Below are 25,633 nucleotides of genomic sequence, written 5' to 3'. Positions count from 1 at the left end.
ACAAAATTAAGTTTTAATTTTCAGCAGTCCGGCAACATCGCCGCTAACACACTATACTCGTGATACAGATGTAAGAGGTCAACGAACTCGGTGTGTCTCGCTAGATGAGCTGTTCTCTGGCGGTGTGTTGCAACCAAGTCGTATCGTGCAGTGGCTTCAAATTAGGTTTTTTAATTAAATTAACGCGAAAACCTTCCACACTACTGAAATAAGCCACAGGGATAAACTGAGGATCGTTTTTGCAAAACTTGCTAACTGCAAAATTTTCAAAATTGAGATTTTGATGGATTCGTTAACATAAGGGAGGCCTCTACATGATGTTCGAGGCGTAGCAGTAAAATTGGATTATTTCTCTTCACTGTAGTGTGTCAAAGTGTGATCGTTCTTTCAAAATTTGCCTTCTGCTATAAGTGAGAGTTACAGGAAAACTTGCTTACTATAGTGTTTTGTCTCTCCTGTAAACTTTAGTTTTTTCAGTTAGCAAGTTTTGCAAAAAAGGTCCTCAATTATACTTTACTAGCTGAAAGTACCCGGCGTTGCCCGGGTTTTCCTTTCTGCTTCTGTTTTCAAATGAACTGGTTATTAAATTTTCGGAAATTTCGGAAACCCAACTATAGACAACCAAAACGAATTGTTTTACTAAGCTTTCCTCGCACATAAAGATGAATCTTTACTTAACTTCACTTACATGAATTAATACTCCTTAGCCAAATGTCTGCCAGGTTTAACTACATTTAAAACAATTGTAGATCAGGCACCGAAAAGAAAATATTTCATCATGTGCAAGACGTTCAACTTTGTTTTAAATTTATATATTTATCTGTTTTGTTTATTTATCTCTGCCGATCAGATACCGCTAAATTTCAAGTGCTTTATCTTAGTCGTGGCTGTCAGAGTATTAAACACCATTAATTTTTCTGCCGTCTCTTTTCCTCCCCGCCAAAAATGTGACATTGTACAGAGGCAGAGAAAAAATAATTATAAGATTATGTTTGTCATGAGTTTTTTCACACCAATTCCTATTCCATTGCATAATTCTTGTGGATCAATATTTCGCAATAATACTATTGGTGATTCAATATTAAGTATTAAATTATCTGTTGGCAATTCTTGTGATTTCAAAGAATTTAAGAATTCAGTTTGATAAAACACAGTCTGCTCACTATCTACAACTGTCTCGAGAAATACAAAATACGGTTCTGGACTGCATAAGGATACTTACTGCATGAATTGTCTACATTTTGGCCTTCGTGATGTATCTACAATGTTATTTTATATCGTTTTGCTTTTTCCATGGCCTCATGAAAGTCGATGTCGAATACAACAGGCAATAATAAAGAACAATTGACTATAGAAGATTGCATTTTAGTATTATACATGAATGTTTGATCGTATTTATTTTTATTTTTTACTGTTTTAATTAATTTAACGTCCATTTTAACAATTTCAATATAGCCTATGTTCTTCTCCTGGTTATGAAGGTTAAATGTGCAAACTTTGGTACATATTGGTCAAAGCGTGCAGATTTGTATAGGGAACATACATACATACATACATATCCACATTCACTTTTATATATTAGATTAGTTTTCCTATCAATGTGGACAAAAATCACGATCCTACTCGCGATAGTTACCGAAAAAGTAGTTGTTCAACATTTGAGAAAAAAAAAACATTTTTTTACAAACAACATGAGTTATTCGCTGTGAAAATCTGCACGGTTATATCACTTCCACCCTGTATATTTGAAGTACCGTATACGTGAGTGTAATTCAAAACTAAAGAATCGTAATTCCAAGCACCACTAAGCTTACTACACCCCTGCTTCGGAACGATCTTGTCTGGCACGGTTAATTAATTCTTCCCGGAAGCCAACTAGGCTGCATGTCTTGAACTAGAAGTCGCAGTCACCTTAAAGACGTATCGTGCCTCTGAGATGGTATTGGTCGGCCTCGCTCTCTCTACTTCTTCACAGCCTTCGAAGTTTTGAACTCAAATTTCCGTCACATTTGCCACAAAGCAACGTTTATGAATATCTGGATGCGCACAAACTTGTTCGTGCTCCGCAGAGAGTATCGGGCCCAAATCTTGCTGTGTAATTAATCCGGATAACTGGGGGGGCCGTGTTGTTTGTTCGGTGTTGGCAAGTCTTAGCTGGGATTTTCGCATGTTAAATACTGTCAGCATTGAGCTCCACGCCAGGGGGCGGGGGCGGGGGTGTTCTACACAGCAATGTTGTCCTTCTCGTTTGGACCTCAATAGTTCGGAATTAGTGGTACGAGCCTGGCGCAGGATGTATTTACACACTTCGAGAGCTGAAACTTTGAACGTTCGCTGGGAACTATGTGACATCTGCATTCAAACATATTAGGTAGCACGGACGCTCTCCAATACAGTCAGTAAAAAGGAAGAAATTTGTTGCTGAGTGAATAATTTCATGTACCGAAGACTGTCTTCTGTCAGGAAGACTTCTATTCCTTCGTACCTGTAGTCTCGCTTCAATTACCTTTCTTCCCACCATAATCTGAACACACGCTCTCGCCATGAAACAATAGGGATATCTTATGCGAAGTTTTACCGCTAGATGGCAGGAGCGTTCCATGCGGCGCAACATGTTGTAGGGCTATGTTATGTCATATGCTACAGTTGATTACGTTTTCCCGCTTGTTGGTTTTCTGTGCGTGTCCAAATTATATTTACAGTTATTTTGTATAACCTAGCATAATTTAATATAATTCAATATTAATTTCTTACTTCAATATTTAATTTAATTTACAATAAATAATAACGTAAATCTGTATAATATTGAGCGATTCCCCGAGATGGGTGGGGAAATCTGCAGTATGCAGAATATAGATACGAGTAAATTGAATGTTCATGAACCTAAACGAGAACTTTGAGAACGAGGTGCACGAATAAAAAAATAGGAACTATGTCGAAGGTGAATATTGCCCTCTTTAATCAGTATTTAAGAACCGTACGCTAAAAACAGGATATGCTGCCACCAATGTGTGTTTTTTTTAATAGGGAAGTGACTATCGAGATTGAATTCCTTGTATTTTTTTCTGTAGTTGCAGAAAGGTCAAAATAAAATTTTTAATAGGATGCGTTTTGTAGGTTAAGCACATGCAGTTTTGAATACTATGTAGTATGACTTTGAAAATTTGAAGTTAAAACATGATTTCAATAATTAGGTACAGTACATTAAAAACATTATTCACGAAATGGGTTCCACTACAGATCGTCCTAGATAATAAACATCCCAATTTATCGAGAGTTTACTGCAGGCGTAAACTTCGGAGACTCCTACAACTACTGCATATAATCTAAGCTAATATAGCTCGCTGTCGAGGTTGCATGTTTTTATTAATTTTTCTTTTTCCTCTTCCAAAATGAAACTGTACTCAAGAATTCCTCACTTGAAGTAGTTACTTTTATTTAATAGCTAGCACTTTCGAGGCGCAATTTAATTACTTATATTTTTTAAGGTTTAAAGTATATATTCAGAATGTTTCGGGACCTGATTGAAGACAAAAAGCTTTCCCTGGTGTTTACATGTAGGGACATAACAAAAATTTGCCATTTTTAGTTGTTTTTAAGAGTATTTAATATACTAATACACTACGTATATCCTCAATGTTTATATACCGAAAAAACAAATGCAAACGCAAAGCGCATCCCTCAAAGTACACGTGCGCTATCTGTTGCTGCTAGTTCAGGATATCCTTATATCGCACCTCCTCATACTCATCCTCTTTCACAATAGCCTTGCCAAGACTCTGGAATTCGCTACCTGCTAGCATCAGGGACTGTCGAAATAAAATTGAATTCAAACGCAAACTTACTAGGCACTTGGTCAGTAATTGATTTCTTGTAAATAATTTCCTTAATCTATCACAAAATATTTGAACATCCAGTAATTTCATCACTATACAATTTTGTTATTCTAGGTTTAATTTGTAATTCAGTAAATATAAAATATTCTTTGTTTTTTATGATAAATTATCTAGCTTTAATTAGTCAGGTAATCTTTTTGTACTATGATTTTTATTGTAATTGTAATTGTAAATTTAATATTAATTGCAATTTTATTTGTAATTGTAATTGTAAATTTAATACTAATTGTAATTTTATTGTTCATATTATAGTTGTAATCCCCTAGTAGAGGGGCAGAGAAGGCCTGACGGCCTTATCTCTACCAGGTTAAATAGCCTAAATAAATACTACTAAATACTGTCCGACGTTTTTCTGCATTGTATTCCAACTACATCAGCTCATCGGCGAAAGTATAAGCTGATATTTGACTAAAGTTATCTTATTTTATGTATTCTCGAATTGAAATTTTCCTGTAGCTAGTGAAATGTACGAAGCACTCAGCTTAGAAATTTCGATCTTCCTGTGATCAGATGAAATAGCTAAGTATAAATTACTTCTCGTTTTTTTTCGCTACTAATAGTTCCTCTTAGTGAAAAGAATTTTATTTTTCTTCAACTAGAGCAGACATCGTAAAATGTCACAAATTCATGACGCAGTATAAATACCACCCGCTACACACAAAGTGAACATAGGGGGGTGAGAAGCATCGGTCGAAGTAAGTTAGCAAAGGTGGTTCATTATAAAGAAATAACAAGAAAAAGAAGGAATGAATATCTTTTTAGGATTACATTATTTTCATCTGGAAGTAGAGGGTCCTAAACATTGTCCTTGACAAAACCTCACAGGAAGAAACCGCACACTACGGAGTAAGCGAGTTTTCAAGTGAGATGCACAATAACATAACCTTTTAGATAAGGATTGTCATTGTTCTCGAAGAAAACAAGCTTAAAATATAATTATACAGAGCTTAAACATAATTAAATAGGCCTATATATATATATATACTTACTACTTACTTACTGGCTTTTAAGAAACCCGGAGGTTCATTGCCGCCCTCACATAAGCCCGCCATTGGTCCCTACCCTGAGCAAGATGGTAATTACTATGGTTGGATAAAAAGTAATGGCAACAGTTCGATATTTCTGACATGGCTTTATTCACAGGGGTACAACATTTACGTACCCTCTATATAGTCGCCCCCCTTATTTATTACCTTTTACCAAATGTTTGGAAGGCGTCGTACACCATCAGCGCATCCATCTTTGTTGATGTTCCGTATTGACCGCCCTAAAGCACGGATAAGTTCATCTCTGGTATTGTACCGGGTCCCTCGCAGTGGTTCTTTCACTTTGGTGAAAAGATCGTAATCGCATGGATCATATCGGGTGAGTACGGTGGATGTTCCAGTAGTCCGCGTTTTCCGTCTGCCTTGGAGGTACAGCGTGGTGCAGTATCACCCCATCAGTGTCATATGCCACAATGAACATCACTTTTACATCCCTGCCTTCCCGGAACGCTTTAACCCATCGTGCCACTGTGCGATATGGCAACGCTGCATCGGCATATGCTTCATTCAGTCCCTGAAAACATTCTTGTGCACTACGACCTCGTGTCACTTCAATTTTGATCCAGGAACGTTGGTCTAGTTTTGTAAACGTGGTCTTAGGGCGCTCGCACTATCCCTATGAAAGTCAACGTTCTACACACTGCAGTAGATTGATGGAGTACTGTCGCCACTGGCTGCACTAACTCATCTAACAGTCCTTGTTCATGTCCACACAGCTGGCAGCTCTCGAACGCACCATCGTCACGTGACAGCAGTGTTGCCATTACTTTTTATCCAACCTATGTAAATATATGTATAAATCTTAAAAATGTCCAAATGGACTGAGTGAGTTTAGAGGTCACACTATTCAATTGAATACTCTCTTCGGAATAAGGGTCTAAGTAAATAGGGAAACAATGTACCTTATACCCTTGTTACAGGGGGGGGTTATTCAATTAATGACGTCACTGTATCGACGGAAAATATAACTGGATGTGTGGAATGTCATCGCATTAACATTTCACGTTAGAAAAGTATATTTCACGTTTTCGAATTTATTATTCTACAGATATAAAAATTTAATAGAATTCGAGAAAGAGATTAAAAGTCTAAAGGCCCATTCACAATGAAAATTAAACATAACGTAAACATTAACATAAGCACATAAACATATGCCACAAACTTAAGTAGCCAAGGCCCATTCACAATGAAAATTAAACATAACGTAAACATAACACGTGTGTGGAAACAAACATACCGAATCAACAAAACTACAGAATCTATTACATAAAAATGGAGAATTGCACAATGACTGACGATGTAGCTATTCAATTTATGTTTCTAATAACTACAATGGCATCAGTATATGGCTTTCAATACTTGAAATCAAAGAAACGGAGATGTAAAATAATCAACTTTTCGTCATATGATTCCAAGTTGCGCGCCTAGCTATCATCACGGCCAATAGATCAAAATATTGCCTGTAGGCAAAGCCCATGAGATGTTAAACAAAAAGTGAAAACACGCTTTCCGCTTGTGTACTGTTTCCAAATCGCATAAACATAGGCATGAAAGTTCGGAGTTTGCAAACTTTCATGTTAACGTCTTATGATTAAGATTAAGTTCATGCTTATGTAATTCATTGTGAATGCTTTCATTAAATAACATGGACACAAGGTTTTATGCTTACGTTATGTTTATGTTTAATTTTCATTGTGAATGGGCCTTTAGTAAGTACCAAATTAGTACTTTGCAGATTACGATTCTGGTAATAATGCTGATATATTTATCTTCCTTTAATATTATCGCTTCTGGTGGTCAGTCTCGTTTTTCGTACGTCGTTCTTCCGTAGAGGGCAGAATTGTGGGTACGTGCAGACTGCTAAGTATGGAGTGTGGTCGTTGGAAGAATACGAAACAGGGGCGAGACCCCTCACACCACGTGACAGGAAATAAATATTCAGAACTGTGCAAAGGAAGGAAAAGCAGTCTATATGATGTTTGCCATCTGCGCGAAATAAAAACAGAGACAACAGCGTGGGATTGGAGCAGCAGTACGTTAAAAGCCACATAAAATATAGTGGCTAGTCGCTTTGGTATTCAAGTGTGGGTGCTTTCATAGCTGGCGAATTTGTGTCAAATTATTCCCTGCTGCGACAGTGTCACGGGTCTGCAAATAGTAGCATATCAACCGGAGTAGCCTAGCGTACGTGTCATGTTTTCGGCGTGTTCCAGTTCGTAACCGAGGTTCTGAATTATCGCGACTGCTACAATTTATGTGAGCGGGATTCAAGCGGATTTCGTTCGGCGTAGCGCAGACATTTGCTCAGTTGGAAATGAGGTTATGCTGACTGGATTTTCTCTGTATAGGTATGCTTGCAGAGAAGAACTCCCCACAGAGTGTCCAATAATGCACGAAGTTTCAACATTGCTCTTTACAGTTCACTGAATTTACATCCCGCACGCTTCTCAGAGTCAAAATAAGGAATTATTGCTCTTAATAATAATAATAATAATAATAATAATAATAATAATAATTTACATTCCGCACGCTTCTCAGAGTCAAAATAAGGAATTATTGCTGTTAAGGGGGCACGGAATTCGATTTTATGTCAAAATTTTGATTTATTTTTTTATTTTTCAAATTTACCATTTGATTTTCCCAGTTCAAAATTATATGTACGAGACGCATCCAGAAAGTAAGTTTCCCTATTAAAATAAAAAAGAACACACACATTCAGGAGAACATTTATTGGCAACAGGTACAGCAATGTTTCAGCTATTTTTCAACATAGCCACCATCAGAATTGAGACACTTGTCGTATCGTGGGATCAACTTTTGTATCCCTCTGTCGTAGAACTCTGCCGCCTGCGAATGGAACCAGCCTGTGACAGACGTCTTCAGCTCTTCGTCGTTGCCAAAACGCTCACCGGAGGACAGGAATTTCTTGAGGTTCAAGAAAACGTGAAAATCGCTGGGAGCAAGATCAGGACGGTAGGGTGGATGACGAAACAACTCCCAGCCAAATTCCGTCAAAACAGCTGCTGTGCGCCGAGCCGTATGTGGACGAGCATTGTCATGGAGGAGCACAACACCTGCAGTAAGCATTCCACGCCTCTTGTTTTGAATGGCACGTCGCAATTTTCGCAGTGTTTCACAGTAACGGTCAGCGTTCACTGTTTCACCTCTTGGAAGGAAGTCAATGAGCAGAATGCCCTTCCTGTCCCAGAACACCGTGCACACCACTTTCCGTACCGACAGCGTCTATTTGAATTTCGTCCTGACCGGAGATCCACTATGCCGCCAATGCATTGACTGCTGCTTGGTTTCCGGGGTGAAGTGCGAAGTCCAAGTCTCATCGCCCGTGACGATTCTGTCGAGGAACTCGTCGCCGTCATCGTGATACCGTTGCAGAAATGTCAGTGCTGCTCCTAAACGTTGCATTTTGTGTTCGGGTGTCAGGTTTTTCGGCACCCACCTGGCACACACTTTTTTGAACAGCAGGTGCTTAGTGACAATCTCATGCAACAAGGATCGCGATATCTGCGGAAAATGGCTGCTCAGCTCCGTAATCGTGAAGCGACGGTTCTCCATGATGCACTGCCGCACCAGCTCAACACGATCATCATTAATGAGGGACGGTCGCCCACTGCGCTCTTCATCATGGACACTTTGACGACCTTCGGAAAACTGCCTACACCAGCGACGCACCATCTGCTTACTCATGATGTTCGGCCCATAGACCTGACAGAGCTGCCGATGAATTTCAATTGGCGCAATGCTTTGTGCATTAAAGAACTTTATCACCGACCGAACCTCGCAGGCGGCGGGAGAAGGAATAAGAGCTTCCATTTCGGACCACTGCTGCCATGCTACTGGCACCAGGCGGGACCTGTCCGGCTGGCATATGATTGATACGTCATAGATCTGTTACGTATGCGCAACTGATACGGCTAATTACGTTTACTTTCAAGGGGAAAAATCGGGAAACTTACTTTCTGGATGCGCCGCGTATATTAAAATACTAGTATTCATTTTATTTTTTTCATTTTCTGATGAAGTCTGTACAAGTTTTAATTTTAACTCTACTTTCACAAAACTTTATGTTTTTGCCTGAAAATTTTATATTTTCTGTTTCTCCAATTTATTGTTTGATTTCCAATTAAAATGCCATATCAGGAGAATAAAAAAGTGTATGTAGTATTTGTGGACTTTTGACAGTGGATTGGAATAAATGATGGGGCCCTAAAGAAAATTGATGCGGACTTTAAAGAGAGAAGGCTGTTCATTAATCTTTGTATGACACAACGATTCAAAGTCAGATTAGGAGGAGAAATGACAATGACAATTATTAGTTAGTCTGCATCAGTTGACATAATTTCAGCATTCTAATTTTCATTCAAGATTGCACACTTTTGTTCCTAATATACAGTGAAGAATATTTATGCTTTTGTTTTCAGCGCTATGCGAATCATATAGTAACACCACTGAGTCCTAGAGTCACATTGGATTATAAGAATTTAACTTATGTAGAAAAACATAATTATTAGTTGTTTGTGGAACACAGTAGTGTGAAATTAAATTTATAAACTTCATAAGGACTTGAGTAAATTCTTAAGAACGTAAGTGAATTATAAGCGCTTGAAACTTATAATGGAGTTTAGATCAACAACAAAAGCAGATTTGGTTCCAGGATTAATAAGCAGATTAGCTTCAACAACGTTTAACTTTCAAAATCAAATTTCCCACATAATTTAGAGTGGAAAAAGTTATCTTCTTTACCCACTACATGATGTCGTGAATAAAAACATACAAGAAATACACAAAGGATTTAGAATTCTTACTACTATCTTGCAGTTCAGATTATCAGAACAGGTTTTCAAGACTTAGTTTTAAGATATTGAATAGAGAAATCTACAGCGATAAATTAATCGCTTTCTTTAAATAAACTCAGAGTGGAATGAATTGAAATGCACGTTACAGTTTCTTCTCACAAATGCGGAAATACTGGAAGTCATCGGCGTATTGATATTAGAGACGTGGGCAAATTATTAGCAAAACTCACGACTTTATTGTATAATTATACAAAATTTGACTTTTCAGTTTTGACTGCAGTTGATATTTTTACGTACTTCTGAGTACTATAATCATAAAAATGTTAACAGTCGTCTAAATTGAAAAGTCACATTTTGTAAAAATATATCACAAAAATCGTACATTTTGCTAATAATTTGTCCACGTCTGTATAACATTTAAACCTGGAGAGACAAAAGGTTATATTCTGGGTCCGACCATCAGATTCGGGACGCATCAGAATCAACCTGAGGAGGTTAATCTAGAGAAAAGGAGAATTTATGAACCTACTATCCCTTGTTACAAAATAGCACATAAACTCAGGGATATAGAAGTCATCGGATTAATGGTGGGCGCTAGAGGGACCATAACAAAACAATTCGTGTCATTCTGTCATAAATTTGGAGTCCCAACAACAACAATTAAGAAAATTTCTATTATAGCTTTGAAGGGTTCTCTGCAGATTTTACGGCGACATTTGTATTTCAATTCAAATTACAGTTGAATTTTCTCAGTATAATTTTTTATCTGTATTATTATTAATTTTCATTATGTGAAATATTATCTACTGCAAATTTTAGTTTCTTATAAACAAATTTCTTGTAATACATTTTTAATGTCGTTTTAAATGTTACTGTTTAACATTCTCTGTCTTTGGCAGCCTCACCAAGTTGAGGAAGATTGAGTTGTTTTATTATTATATAATATTTTATTTTTTGTCGAATTACGGTTAAATAGAAGGACGTAAATTTTTATGAATTTACAATATGGAGGTAAGTATTATGTTCAGACTCTTAGAGTAGCACTTATAAACTCTTAGCAATTGTGGTATTGTGGTAATCTGGGATAGGAATAAAGCCCTAAAATACACCTTAATAAATGTGTACCTGTATAAAGTTAAGTGCAGTATACAGGGTTGAAGTGAAATACTCTTTCTGATTGAAAGAGACGATAGGATACACTTAAACGAATTTGTGATTAAATGCACGGTTAATTAGAAAATACTTGAGTTGGATAAAAAGTAATGGCAACAGTTCGATATTTCAGACATGGCTTTATTCACAGGGGTACAACATTTACGTACCTTCTATATAGTCGCCCCCCCCTTATTTATTACCTTTTGCCAAATGTTTGGAAGGCGTCGTACACCATCAGCTCGTCCATCTTTGTTGATGTTCCGTATTGACCGCCCTATAGCATGGATAAGTTCATCTCTGGTATTGTACCGGGTCCCTCGCAGTGGTTCTTTCACTTTGGTGAAAAGATCGTAATCGCATGGATCATATCGGGTGAGTACGGAGGATGTTCCAGAATCTCCCATTGCCATCGGCGCAAGAGGTCCTTGACAGCAGCAGCGGTGTGACTCTTCGCATTATCATGAAGAATGATGGGGTTCTGTACCACCAAGTGTCGTCGTTTTCTCCTGAAGGCTGGACGAAGGTGGTGCTGCAGGAACCTGCAGTAGTAGTCCGCATTTACCGTCTGCCTTGGAGGTACAGTGTGGTGCAGTATTACCCCATCAATGTCATACGCCACAATGAACATCACCTTCACAGCACTTCCAACAAGGCCTTCCCGAAACGCTTTAACCCATCGTGCCACTGTGCGATATGGCAACGCTGCATCGTCACATGCTTCACGCAGTCCCTGAAAACATTCTTGTGCACTACGACCTCGTGCCACTTCAATTTTGATCCAGGAACGTTGCTCTAGTTTTGTAAACATGATCTTAGGGCGCTCGCACTATCCCTATGAAAGTGAACGTTCTACACACTGCAGTAGATTGACAGAGTACTGTCGCCGCTGGCTACACTAACTCATCTAACAGTCCTTGTTCATGCCCATACAGCTGGCAACTTTCGAACGCACCATCGTCACGTGACAGCAGTGTTGCCATTACTTTTTATCCAACCCATGTATGTTTGAAATTTCAGCAGCCTGGCAACATCACCGCTAACACACTCTTCTCGTGATACAGATGTAATCAACGAACTCGGTGTGTCTCGTTTGGTGAGCTGTTCTCTGGCGCCATGTTGCGAACTGCTCGCATCGTGCAGTGGCTTGAAATTAGAGCTTTTTAATATTAAATTTACACGAAAACCGTCCACGCTATTGAAATACTCCGGAGGGATAAATGATTCTTTATTAGTTTTCCTTTCGATATAGACAAAAATCAAGATCCTACTCGAAATATTTACCCAATAAGAGGTTGTTAAACGTTTGAGAAAATAGTAATATGCGTTACAAGAGCGGTATGGTGAAGTTTTCATGTTCGAGGAAAAGTTTGAAAAAGCGAAACGCAGTTGAGCTTTTTTAATTCCCGAGAATTGAAAGAAAACATACCGCTCGTGTATCGTACATTATTTTGTGGCAAGATCGTTTATTACATACCAGAAAGAGGAATTTCTAATTAGTTGAAATGAAATCTCCATCTTGGTTTCTGTTCAATGACGGCAAATTTGCAAAACAAAAATATCTATCTTCAACATTGTTGCTTTAAAATGTTTTCTGTGTTTACTATACTCCAGCAAGCCATGATATACGTCTGCCTTTTTTTTCCCCCAGTCTATGATGAGTCTGGAATCTTGTTGATTTTTTCACGGCTTTCTTAATGTTACTTGCATCACGAATGCAGTAACTTTAGTGGAGTTGTAGAGTTTACTTAATTTTTGCAAATATTTAAAAACAATAATTAACAGTGCAATTCAGGTGAAATTGCAGTGGTAAGTTTCCAATTTATAATTATGACTATATTGAACGTCTCTAAAAATAATATGTTAAAAGCCTAAATCAGTAAAATGAATATGTCACTTAACCGGTAAGAAGAGGGAAATTGTTATGTGTGTTAGGTTGGGAATACTGAATGTGGAATTTTAGACTTTCCGCGGATTGGTTTTGTGCGGAAACCAAGCAAATACGCACGATCTCGCACAAAAATATTTTTTTCCGAAAAAAAAACTATTAACTTTCCACCAATATGATAATATTATAGTTTTTTGTTACATACTAAATGAGCTATTCGCTCTGAAAATCTGCAAGGCTATTCACTTCGATTCTGTATTTAGGCCTATTGTCTTCAAATAATAAAATGATAATGATTAACGTTTTTGTATTACACTCATGCCGCACACTCTTTTAACTTCAACTGTCGAATCGGATATCAGATTACGTATGTGACATAAGTAGGCCTACATATCTGAGAACTGTCTGTATTCATCTAGTTTATGGTCCTCTGTCGCCAACGGCAACGAAATAAACGGGATAACAAATGAGTGCGAATTATTTCTTGCGAGACTGAATAGGCTAACTAATTTTTCAGAAGTCACCCAAATGAGTGCATGTTTGTAGGATTGTAGGAGTTTTGGTATAGTTGCAATTGACTCTATATCAAGATAAGGAGTTCCAGCAATTGTGCATTTCATAAACGGACAACTGTTAAAAAACGATGTGATTCCGAATGGGTTCAAAGAGTTACAGGAACTCCGAGTTTACAAATTTGTTTATGTCGAAATAATTTTATATCTTAAGAAATAAAGACAAATTTGAACTTTAATTCCACACATATTTAGCATTCGGTCTTGATGTTTTTTTTTAGCAGAAACATGCACAAAAGTTTTACCATGTTATTGACTTAAGCCATTTTACTATTAAAAGAGTAGTTACTAATAAACTTGTTTTAGCATTGGTGTATTTTTAATGACAGAACTAAGCAGAAAATTGTTAACTGACTTAATAAGATATTTTTATTACTATTAAAAAACTACGTTTGTTTTAATCAACTACCTAGTATTTGCTATCATATGCAGTCTACAGTAGTCACAATCTGTCCAAGTCTGATCAAGTTGGGAGCGGAAGATTTTTTGTTTCTAATAATTAGAGCCCGGATGCTAGACAAAATGCCTTTTTTAAACTGAGTGTGTGTATGAAAGACCTATTAGAGATAAACACTTTTCCGCACATTTGGGGACGATAGATCCAATTTTTATTTTGCCTTTTTTGTCTGTTTTAGCTCCCGTTACCTATTTTAAGGTTAAATGCCTTTTTTTTTTAGCCTTTTTTACGTCGTTATTGTACATTTTCTATATATTTAATGCATTTAAAATAAACCGCACATAAACTATATAACAAAAGAACGGTTGTACAAATTAAAAATATATATTCACCTCACAAATATTTGCTGAGAATCTTATTCTCCAACAATACATACATATGTTTTCAAGAATCGTAAACTTTTCTCCCCTATCGATTCCATCTTTTATGTCACTTAACAAAGATGTTTGAACTGTATAACCCTCAGTACTCAGGTCACTTCGGGGTTTACCAGCGAAAGAAAGGGGATGAGGGAAGTATTAAAAGCAAGTCTCCAGGTCCCGTTACTGTTGTCGCTTGCACGCACAAGTCACGCTTACTTTGAAGTCTGTAATTCCTTCTCCCACCCCTCTTTTTGAGACAATACTCAGTCGGTTTTTCCCGATCTCTGAAAGAAAGTAGAGACAGTATTTCTGAAATAACATATTTTAAGTTTGCTCCAATCGCTTCAGTAGAAGTAGAAAGATCTTTTTCCACCATGAAAAACGTTCTCTCTGACAGGCGGCTCACTATGACAGTTGACAACTTAAAAAGCATCTTGTTGTGACATGTAACCAAGGAGAGTGAGTACCGTATGGGATAGTTTATTAAGTATTTGTCTATTTTTGTCTGTTTCCATTAATAATAAATGCTTATTGTTACTATTTTAGTACCTATATGCCTGCCTATTTTAACTAAAATAAATGCCTAAACATCCGGGCTCTACTAATAATAATTGTAGGAGTTTACGTTTTAGTGGCTGCAATATTTATAGGAGCTTATACAGACGTGGACAAATTATTAACAAAATTGACGATTTTTATGATGATTCTGTTTCCAAATTTGACTTTTCAATTTAGACTACAGTTGACAATTTTACATATTTCCATCATTACAGTAGACAGAAATATGTAAAAATGTCAACTGTAGTTTAAATTGAAGAGTCAAGTTTTGTAAAAATATATAATAAAAATCTTCAATTTAGCTAATAATTTATAAATTAGCAAAAATGTCAACTGCATTGAAGAGCTAAATTTCGTAAAAATATAAAATAAAAATCTTCAGTTTTGCTAATAATTTGGAAATATCCAAAATGTCAACTTCAGTCCAAATTGAAGAATTGAATTTTGTAAAAATATACAATAAAAACCTTCAGTTTTGCTAATAATTTGTAAATATGCAAAAATATTAAATGTAGTCCAAATTGAAGAGTTAAATTTTGAAAAATATACAATACAGATCTTCAATTTGGCTAATTATTTGGAAATACACAAAAATGTCAACTGTAGTCTAAATTTAAGAATCATATTTTGTAAAAATATATAATAAAAATCTTCAATTTTGCTAATAATTTGTAAATATGCAAAAATATTAAATGTAGTCCAAATTGAAGAGTTAAATTTTGAAAAATATACAATACAGATCTTCAATTTGGCTAATTATTTGGAAATACACAAAAATGTCAACTGTAGTCTAAATTTAAGAATCATATTTTGTAAAAATATATAATAAAAATGTTCAATTTTGCTAATAATTTGTAAATATGCAAAAATATTAAATGCAGTCCAAATTGAAGAGTTAAATTTTGAAAAATATACAATACAGATCTTCAATTTGGCTAATTATTTGGAAATACACAAAAATGTCAACTGTAGTCTAAATTTAAGAATCATATTTTGTAAAAATATATAATAAAAATCTTCAATTTTGCTAATAATTTGTAAATATGCAAAAATATTAAATGTAGTCCAAATTGAAGAGTTAAATTTTGAAAAATATACAATACAGATCTTCAATTTGGCTAATTATTTGGAAATACACAAAAATGTCAACTGTAGTCTAAATTTAAGAATCATATTTTGTAAAAATATATAATAAAAATCTTCAATTTTGCTAATAATTTGTCCACGTCTGTACATAAGCTTTAGGATATCATTTTAGGAATTTACGCAATACTGTTCTATTTTTCTAGGAGTTTGCATTTCTCGGGTTAAATACATGCTGTGGATCAAAACGAATATATGATAATGATATCGTGATCTCAATAGAAAGATAAGCTAGACACTGAAAAGAATAAGAAATAAGTAACAAATGCCACTAATAAGCTATCAGTGTTAGGTTACATGAAAGGCATTGCATGCAGTAAAGGAATTCATTTAAAAATATACATAGCAGTGTTTGAAATTGCAGTGATATTTAAGCAAACAGCTATTTTTCTTGCAATTCGTTTGATTAGTAAGAACTGATGATGTCCCTATAGCCATCCCTTTTTCGAGAACATTGTTTTCGGTGAACTTTCGATCCTGTTCAATATGTACAATAACTGAAGTCTAGAGCTAGGTTTGTGTGCAGCACTCACCGTACAGTCTGAGGGTGCCCTCGGCGCGGCCCAGGGAGTTGGTGGACACACAGTTGTACGTTCCGATGTCCGTCCGGCCGAAACTTCGGATCACCAACCACATGAAGACCTTGTAGGCAGAGCGGTTCTCTCGGATCGAGTACTTCGGCCTGCAATAACAAAACAGTAATTTCTAAACAACTCAATGCATCATTGGTACTTTTTGTTGTAAAAAGATATAGAGGGGTGCCATGTATCTGAAGCCACTGCACGGTGTGATTTGGCTGCAACACAGCGCCAGAGAACACTCATCTAGCGAGACATTTCGTCTTCGTTGATCTCTTACATCTGTATCACGAGTACAGTGTGTTAGCGGCGATGTTGCCGGACTGCTGAGACTTCAAACTTAATTTTATAATAATTAATCGTGCATTTAATCGCAAAACATAATACAGGTTTTCAATTCATTTCAGTGTACCCTATCGTCACCTGAAAAGTTATTTCACTTCCGCCCTGAGTATGTGAAACTTTCAATTTCTGAAAAAAATAAATAATATTTGATTTTATTCGATATAGTATATAAGTTAACAAGGATATAATTTATTTCCAAGACATAGTCTGCCCATGCAGAAATAGATCATTTTCTTAATTAATAACAGTGTATATCTCCAATAAATGATTCCTTAGCATCGCCACAGATACACTTGATTGTACTTGTCACTATATCTTGTCACTAGAGAGTTCTTGAAATTTATATTTTCCCCGCCATTCATAAAATATTTTGATAAGATACCTCTTGCACAAAAGGGGAGATCTATAACTGAAACTCGATTAATATATTTCAGTATTATTTGTATTTATCCTGGTAATAATGAACAGTTTGACTCGTAGACATTTTGTTTTTACAGCATTAACTTCCCATGATCGTACGAGAAGATTTGAAGAGAACGGCAGTTACGTAGACTTTCAGCTCCCCACTACTACCATTAATGCACAACACAATGTCAATATGGCGGTTGATGTCGTCTGCGATACAGCGAATTTTTCTGTTGATTTTCGAGTTCGTCATTTTTTTTCCGGTTATTATATGCTTATTTAAGTTGTGTTAACTCTCGCTAGTGGTTTTATATTTTATTTTATCCGTCTTAGTATTTATTTTATTATTGTAAATAAATTTGTTTTATCACTATTATTATTATTATTATTATTATTATTATTATTATTAATGAATTATTTTGTATTACAATCTTTGTATCATTTCTGTCACGATTATTCTATTATTGTTATTATTATTATCATTATTATTATTATTATTATTATTATTGTTGTTACTATTATTTATATCACCAGCATTATTATTTGAACCCTGTAAAATTTATGTAGAGATGATTATATAGATGGTGATATAAATATTAATCGATTTGTTTTATTGGTTCTTATGTTTGTGATATCTATAATATTTTTAATTATTAGACCTAATATAATTAGAATTTTATCAGGTTGAGATGGTTTAAGTTTGGTTTCTTACTGTTTAGTTATTTATTATCAAAATGTTAAAATGACTGTACCCGAGCACGAGCATATGCTCATTTCGGGTATCTATTCATATGTATTCAATTCTAATGTAAATTGTAAATAAATTTGAAATTTGAAAAATTTGAAGGCATCCTGGGTTGCCAAAAACACAGAATAACACACATATAAGAATAATAAAGATTACAGTAAAATAGACGATTCAAATTGAAATGTGAACTAGGAGCTTAAATTTAAGAAATAATAAATTTGTTCATATATTTGTAACAATCACACACTAACGGATAGAAAAGGGGGAGAGGGATTATGATATTCCGTATAAATGATTTTTCAGAATCGCCACAGACCCTTTAATGCTAGACGTAATTATTTTTGGAATGATGTCATGGATTCCAAATGTTTTGATAGTGTTTACAGTTGATCGTGGGATGGTGACCCTCGCTCCGATCATTAAACCTTGTACCTCCCAGGTGCCTTCCATCTGATATTTTTCTCGAAAATACCGAATAGTAGGCTCATAAATTTGTTGTTTCTCTCTGTTGACCTCAGATGGTTGGGTCTGGCTCATCTCAAATCTAACTAATATTCATTAATTTGAAAAGTATAAAAGATGGTGAAGAGTCCCTAAGGAATCTTTTATTGCATCAATAATTATCTGTCGCAAGGAAATTACCGTGAAACGCAATTTTATTGAGATTTTAAGTGCAAATTTTGTAACGGCTCCTCTGGCTCCAAAAAAATAAACCGTATATTTTCCAATTATTGTAAAGGGATGCCATATTGTGTGCTTACGTAGGGGAAACCGTTTTCGTAAATTTCTCTCTTCTCTTGATTTATTTCTTCGGCTTGTACAGGCACATCATTTTATTTTTACTTCAATTTTTATTGTACCTGAGTTTTTGAATGTACTTCACTTCCACCCCTTCCACTAATGAAGTTCAACCTCCTCCACACAGATCCAAGACCGCATATACAGTCATACGGTCATAGTAAACAGTACGCTCCAAAAATATGTTCGCGTTTTCCAGTGACGAAAGAGCTTTCAATATTGAATCATTTTCGCACAGGTACTGTCGTCCATTTGCCTATGTCGTATCCCGGTTTCCCACCAGCTTTTATTCCCCTTCTAGTGGCTGGGCTGTCTTAGCTCTTTTCTGAGAACATTAATTTCTGATAGGAATTGGACGTCTACGTAATATTATACAACTGTTTAAAATAACTTAATTAAAAGGGCCTCGTTAAGTAATTAACTATCACGTGATTTCCTCCCTTTCTACGACCCTACGACATAACCACTTGGACGGACAGTAGATAGTATGTCTGAGTAATTTTATCTTTTCGGATCGGGCAGAAGTGAAGATTGAATTTACAGTACGTAAAGTACTCTTTTATAGAGTAGGTACAGAATTATTTCAACATAAGTTACTAGTACGAAGAACGAAACTGGTAATAGGGATTAGGTACAATAGTCTATAGTGCGATAATATTCACATTAGAACTGAAGCCTGTATCGAAATGAACGGCCACCATTTTCAAAAATGTGTTTAAATATTCATATTATGATTATTTTTCAATTTAACTTCATTCTCTATAGTGTACGCTAATGTGCTGTAGACAGTATAATATACAATGCATAATGAATACGTCCACATGGACAGCTCAGTTCGTGAGTAAAAACACTCATTGTTAATACTTTACTGTATTTTGATTAAACAAAAACCTAATGAAAATTATGAAACTCAAAAGCGCGATATTTCCTAGTTTACATAAATGGATGAACTACTTTTCTTCCCTCCTATACCTAGTAAAGTGATTTGTTTGTATATTACGCCAGTATCATCGAACTCCAGTTGTGGAAGAGGGTAGGAAACGGCGTTGATCCAAAGGTATAGCCAGGTTAATATTAAAAATGTTAGTAAAAATAAAATGATGTCCCTGTATTATTGTTTTCACAAATATTATAGTTGGATCAAGAAAATAGGCTTTCTGATGTTCTGTATCAATTTCAACACTATCTGTTGGAGTCATTTGTTGATATACATTGTACTTCTTCAAACACTTGCCATTACCGGAAGAGTAGTGAAGATACGAACTGTTCCACTAGCGGAAATTCGGATGTATTCAGACTGGTTATGGCAGTAGGAAAGAAGCAACATTTTTTTTATTTAATGCCAGGAAGTTTACCTGCATTTTCATTATGAACCATAGCTTCCTGCGCTCCTCTGATCGAAGCTGTAGCAGTGCTGTGAATGAATCTATTTCTTTCGCAACTCGGAAGAAGTTTTCTCAGTAAAAAGAGCAGAGCGCAATCCTTGTTCCCCGTCCTGTCAATACAGGAGAAGCAGGAAATTTTCTGGGCTTCTAACTTGAATGTTGTATTTAGAGAATGGATCTTCATGAATGTCTTTTTTACATGCACGACTTATTTGTGAACTTATGGTAACTTGGCACGAATCTATTTCGTTACTGTATGTAAAGCATGAGCAAAACAAAAGAGCTCTACACTTTGTATATTGTTGCATCTATTACTAGTAGCAACAAGTACCCATGTTTATTGCAGTCACGAAAAAAAAATATTAGCTATATATTGTCCCAAAAAATCTGTCGTCTGTTCCATTAATAGCCATCTCATTTCTTCTTTAAATCGTTTGAAAATTGCTTTTACACTTTAGCATACTATTTATAGACATAGTTTTCCTCTAACAAGCAACATTCTCATCGGGACAGATAAGTTATTTTTTTTTCTTCCACCATGTTAATAATGTCAAAGCAAGTGCTTATGCAAATTTTGGTCCCTCGAGCGCAATTACGAGTGCCGTGCTGAAAGTAAGTTTCCCTGGGGCCGTTTACGGAAGTAAAACACAATTTCATGGAAAGATTTATTGGAACAGATACAGCAATATTTTTGAGCTATTTTTCAACATATTCACCACTGGAACTGAGACATTTGTCATACTGTGGGATCAACAGAGAGTTGCATAAAAGCACATAACCGGAGACTTACGAAATACAGGGACATCATTTTATTTTTACTTAAATTTTTATAGTACCTGAGTTTTTGAATTTACTTCACTCCCACCCCTTCTACTAACGAAGTACCAACTGTCCTCCACACAGACCAAGACCGCATATAGTAAGCAGTGCTGAGTTAGTGAGTATAGTACGTTTCAGAAATATGTTCGCGTTTTCCAGTGACGAAAACTTCCAATATTGAATCATATTTTCGCATAGGTAAACTGTCGTCCGTCTGTCTACGTCGCATCCCGATTTCCCCCACCTGCTTCTGCTCGCTCCACTGTAAAGACTAGTGGCTGGGCTTTCTTAGCTCTTTTCTGAAAACATTAATTTCTGTTAGGAACTAATTGGACGTCTACGTAATATTATACAACTGTTTAAAATAACTTAAATAAAAGGGCCTCGTTAAGTAATTAACTATCACGTGATTTCCTCCTTTCTACTACCCTGCGACATAACCACTTGGACGGACAATAGACAGCATGTCAGAGAAATTTTATCTGTGCGGGTCGGGCAGAAGTGAAGATTGAATTTACAGTACGTAAGGTACTCTTTTATACAGTAGATACAGAATTATTTCAACATGAGTTACTAAATATTAAGGACGTAACTGGTAATTGGAATAGATGCAATAGTCTATAGTGCGATAATATGCAACAAGAGAACTGAAGGCTGTATCGGAATGAACGGTCACCATTTTAAAAAAATGTGTTTAAATATTCGTATTATGATTATTTTTCATTTTAACTTCTTTCTCTATATTGTACGCTAATGTGCTGTAGACAGTATAATATACACTGCATAATGAATACGTTCGCATGGATAGCTCAGTTCGTGAGTAAAAACACTTATTGTTAATACTGTACTGTATTTTGATTAAACAAAACCTAATCAAAATTATCAAACTCAAAATTGCAATATTTACTACTTTACGTAAATGGATGAACTACTTTTCTTCCCTCCTATACCTAGTAAAGTTATTTGTTTGTATTTTATGCCAGTATCACCGAACTCCAGTCGTGGAAGGGGATAGCAAACGGTGTTTCCGGGTCGTAACCATTAATCCAAAGGTGTAGCCAGGTTAATATTAAAAATGTTAGTAAAAATAAAATGATGTCCCTGTACTAAGTTTATGGAATTTATAACTTTGTGATATTCGATAAAATATGTATGTATGTATGTATGTATGTATGTATGTATGTATGTATGTATGTATGTATGTATGTATGTATGTATGTATGTATGTATGTATTTACACTGCAAGTGGGCAAGCACCCGGTGGCAGTGGTATACACAATATAAGCAATACACAATAAAATTACAATTCACAATACAATTATACAATGCACAATACAATTATATACACAATACAATTTTACACAATAATTACAATTAATATAAAATAACCTAATTAATAAGTGAACCTAATTTTACAATACAACATATATATATATATATATATATATATACTGTATATAGGCCCTACGTAATTTTCACATTGGTAGTAATAATAATCTTTCACTTTACTCTCATCTCACTCAAGAAAACATTTGTATCCTTTCTCCACAGCTGCTACTGATAGGTGCACATAACTCTTCTGGTTAACATCTGATGGTGTCGTCAAATATTTGAAAGTAAAACCAATTTGATTGTTCTCCAGTGACGCCTCGATATTATAGAATGCCGTAGGTTACTTCAGATTCACGATTCCTCGGACCTTTTTGAATGTTACCTGATAAGTTCAAGTAGCCTAGACCTCAACAGAATAAAGTACTAATAAGTAAGTTCTCTGTGGAGAACAGGAAACTCTGATTTGGTACATATTCAGTTGCTTGGCTCCATCTTCCTTAAGATATGCACAGCATATCCAGAAGCGCGTATTTATTCCCGTCTGCTGGGGTTTTATATGCTGTCCAGAGGCATTGTTACTACTCTTTTGTGTGGTGATTTCACTTAGTGAGCTTATGGGTATATTATTCATGGATTCACTTCCCGCGTTGCATTCTGAATTCCACACACAGAGAGACAGATGATAAACATGTGAATTTCATGAGCATCTCTCTCCGCTTGCTTTCTGTCTCAAACAAAAGCAAAAGGCACGGACTATGCGTGCCCGAGCCACGAGAAAAATGCTAATGACGGTCTCGGATGACACATTTACCTAATGCAATTCTGGAGAATGGAGATGAATTCGGAAACGTCATTGTGGAGCTGCAGTTTAAAACAGAAGCTTCATAACATAGCATCCGGGTTTCACTTTTAACACGGGCATAGCTTCGCCAAAGGTGGCTATTGAAGGTGTAACACGTTACGAAAACAGGAAAGTGAGTTTCGTTATAAAAGAGTAAGTGGACTGATTTATTATAGTAACTAGCCGTACCCGTGCGCTCCGCTGCACCCGTTAGAAATAAATATAAAGTAATTACATAATTAAAATAGGACATTTGATCCAGGGAACATTCGTGTTTGATAGAAGGATAAATCGTTTAATATGTTACTTAATTTAAATTGCATCCAAATAATTAAAATGCGATCATTTTGGTCCAGAGACACTCATTTGGTGCAATGACAATTCCTTTAACATGTTTCTAATTTTTATTACATGCAACCATAGTTTAATGAACATTGACATCATTTAGATTTAATGTGTAAACTTTATTTTACTTGTTATAGGTTTCCATTGAATTGTGGTAATAACTTAATTTTAACCCTTGTTTTCTACGTATTCAGTAAATGGCGTTTCGCCCACTATGGTTCTGAACCCTTCAAATAACTTAAATTATATAATAATAATAATAATAATAATAATAATAATAATAATAATAATAATAATAATAATGATTTATTTAACCTGGCAGAGTTAAGGCCATACGGCCTTCTCTAACACTCAACCAGGAGTAAAGACTGCGTTACAAAAACACTACAAATTAACAAATTACACTACAATTTTACACACAAAACTGAATAAGATAATAATAATAATAAAAAATAAACAACAAATAAGAAGAAATCAGACATAATATATAACATACAGAAAGAAAGAAAAAAGCATAATAATATGTGAACAGCAGGTCAAAATAAATGAGGCATACAAAAAGAGACAATTATTCATAATAATAATAATAATAATAATAATAATAATAAAGAGGAATAGTAATAATGATAATAATAATAATAATAATAATAATAATAATAATACTAATAGTAGTAATAAAATAGTGCAGTACAAAGTATACAGTGAATACAATATTTCTAAGTACACACAATAAGGAAAATTAAGATTATATATAGCTCAACTTATCACATTAGAGATATAACATTATCGGAAAATATGAAAACAAAAATATAAAATAAGTTGAATATCATTAGAACATAAAAAAAATGTGAATACGTGGAAACATGCAATACAACACTTGTCATAATAGTAAGTTAGTTTGGCAACTCGTCATAAGATAATTTTCTAACTTGGATTTGAAAGAATTCAATGTTCGGCAGCCCTTGACTTCAGGCGGCAGAGAGTTCCAGTGACGAGAGGTAGCAACAGTGAAGGATGAGGAATACAGAGACGATGCGTGAAGTGGAATTTCTAGCGTGTTATCGCGTTGTGCTCGAGTATTAATATTATGATAGCGAGAGAGAGTATGAAATCGAGCGAATAAATAATAGGGGGATGAAGAGTGCATAATTCGATATAAGAGAGAAAGTGAGTGCAGATTTCTCCTCTCATGTAACCTAAGCCATGATAACTTCTCGAAAGAAGGTGAGATATGATCATAGTATCGAACATTACAAATGAAGCGGACGCACGCGTTATGAACACGCTGTAGTTTCTGAGCGGAATCAATCCTGAGATCACTGAACAAAACGTCGCAATAATCGAAGTGAGGTAGAATGAGTGTCTGTACCAGCGTCTGTTTTAATTTAGATGGATAATGATACAATCTTTTTAGTGAATGGAGAATAGAGAATGCCTTCTTACATGTATATTTAATATGCGTATCCCAATTTAGATTAGATTCGAAATGTACTCCGAGATTTTTTACGGTAGAGCTAAACGGGATGATTGTTTTATTCAGTTTCACAGGTGGAATATTCAGGTCGTTGACTTCAGGAATTAATCTACGGTTCGCGAACAGAATAGCCTGTGATTTACATGCGTTTAGGTTAAGCCCAAATTGTTGAGACCAGGAAGAGATGGAATCAAGATCTTCATTCAGACTATTAATGCTATCGTTTAGTGCGTCGGGACGGGCTGAAATATACAATTGAACGTCGTCTGCATATATTTGATATCTGCAGTGCTTAAATGAGTTGGAAATTCCATTTATATAAATAGAGAAGAGCAAGGGGCCTAATACTGATCCCTGAGGAACTCCTGTGTCTACAGTATGCCAGGATGAGAAACGATTATTAGATATGACACGCTGCTGGCGGCCAGTAAGGTAGGAGTACATCCAGGTGATAGCACTATCAGAAAGGTGTAGCGTTTGTAGTTTAGTTAATAGTAGATCGAAGTCAACAGAATCAAAGGCTTTGCTATAGTCCAATAAAACTAGTACAGTAGCCTGTCGTTTATCCATGGCTGCGCGTATGTCCTCAGTAACATTCAACAAAGCAGTAGAAGTTCTATGGCCATTTCTGAATCCTGATTGTAAAGGGTCTAAAAGATTAAATTCTATTAGGTA

At 35.5% G+C, this 25,633-nt stretch overlaps 1 protein-coding gene across 1 annotated transcript in view; it reads right to left on the bottom strand.

Moving 5' to 3' along the window:
• LOC138696342 (lachesin-like) overlaps positions 1-25,633 on the bottom strand; it is a 731,117-nt gene that overhangs the window by 102,820 nt on the left and 602,664 nt on the right. Inside the window, exon 6 of the mRNA XM_069821191.1 lies at positions 16,422-16,570. Coding sequence (XP_069677292.1) covers positions 16,422-16,570 — 149 coding nt within the window. The remainder of the gene's footprint in view (positions 1-16,421; positions 16,571-25,633) is intronic.

Source organism: Periplaneta americana, chromosome 1, assembly GCF_040183065.1.
Source record: "Periplaneta americana isolate PAMFEO1 chromosome 1, P.americana_PAMFEO1_priV1, whole genome shotgun sequence".
In the NCBI taxonomy this organism is placed as follows: Eukaryota; Metazoa; Arthropoda; class Insecta; order Blattodea; family Blattidae; genus Periplaneta; species Periplaneta americana.
This window is presented reverse-complemented; position numbering and strand designations above follow the sequence as displayed.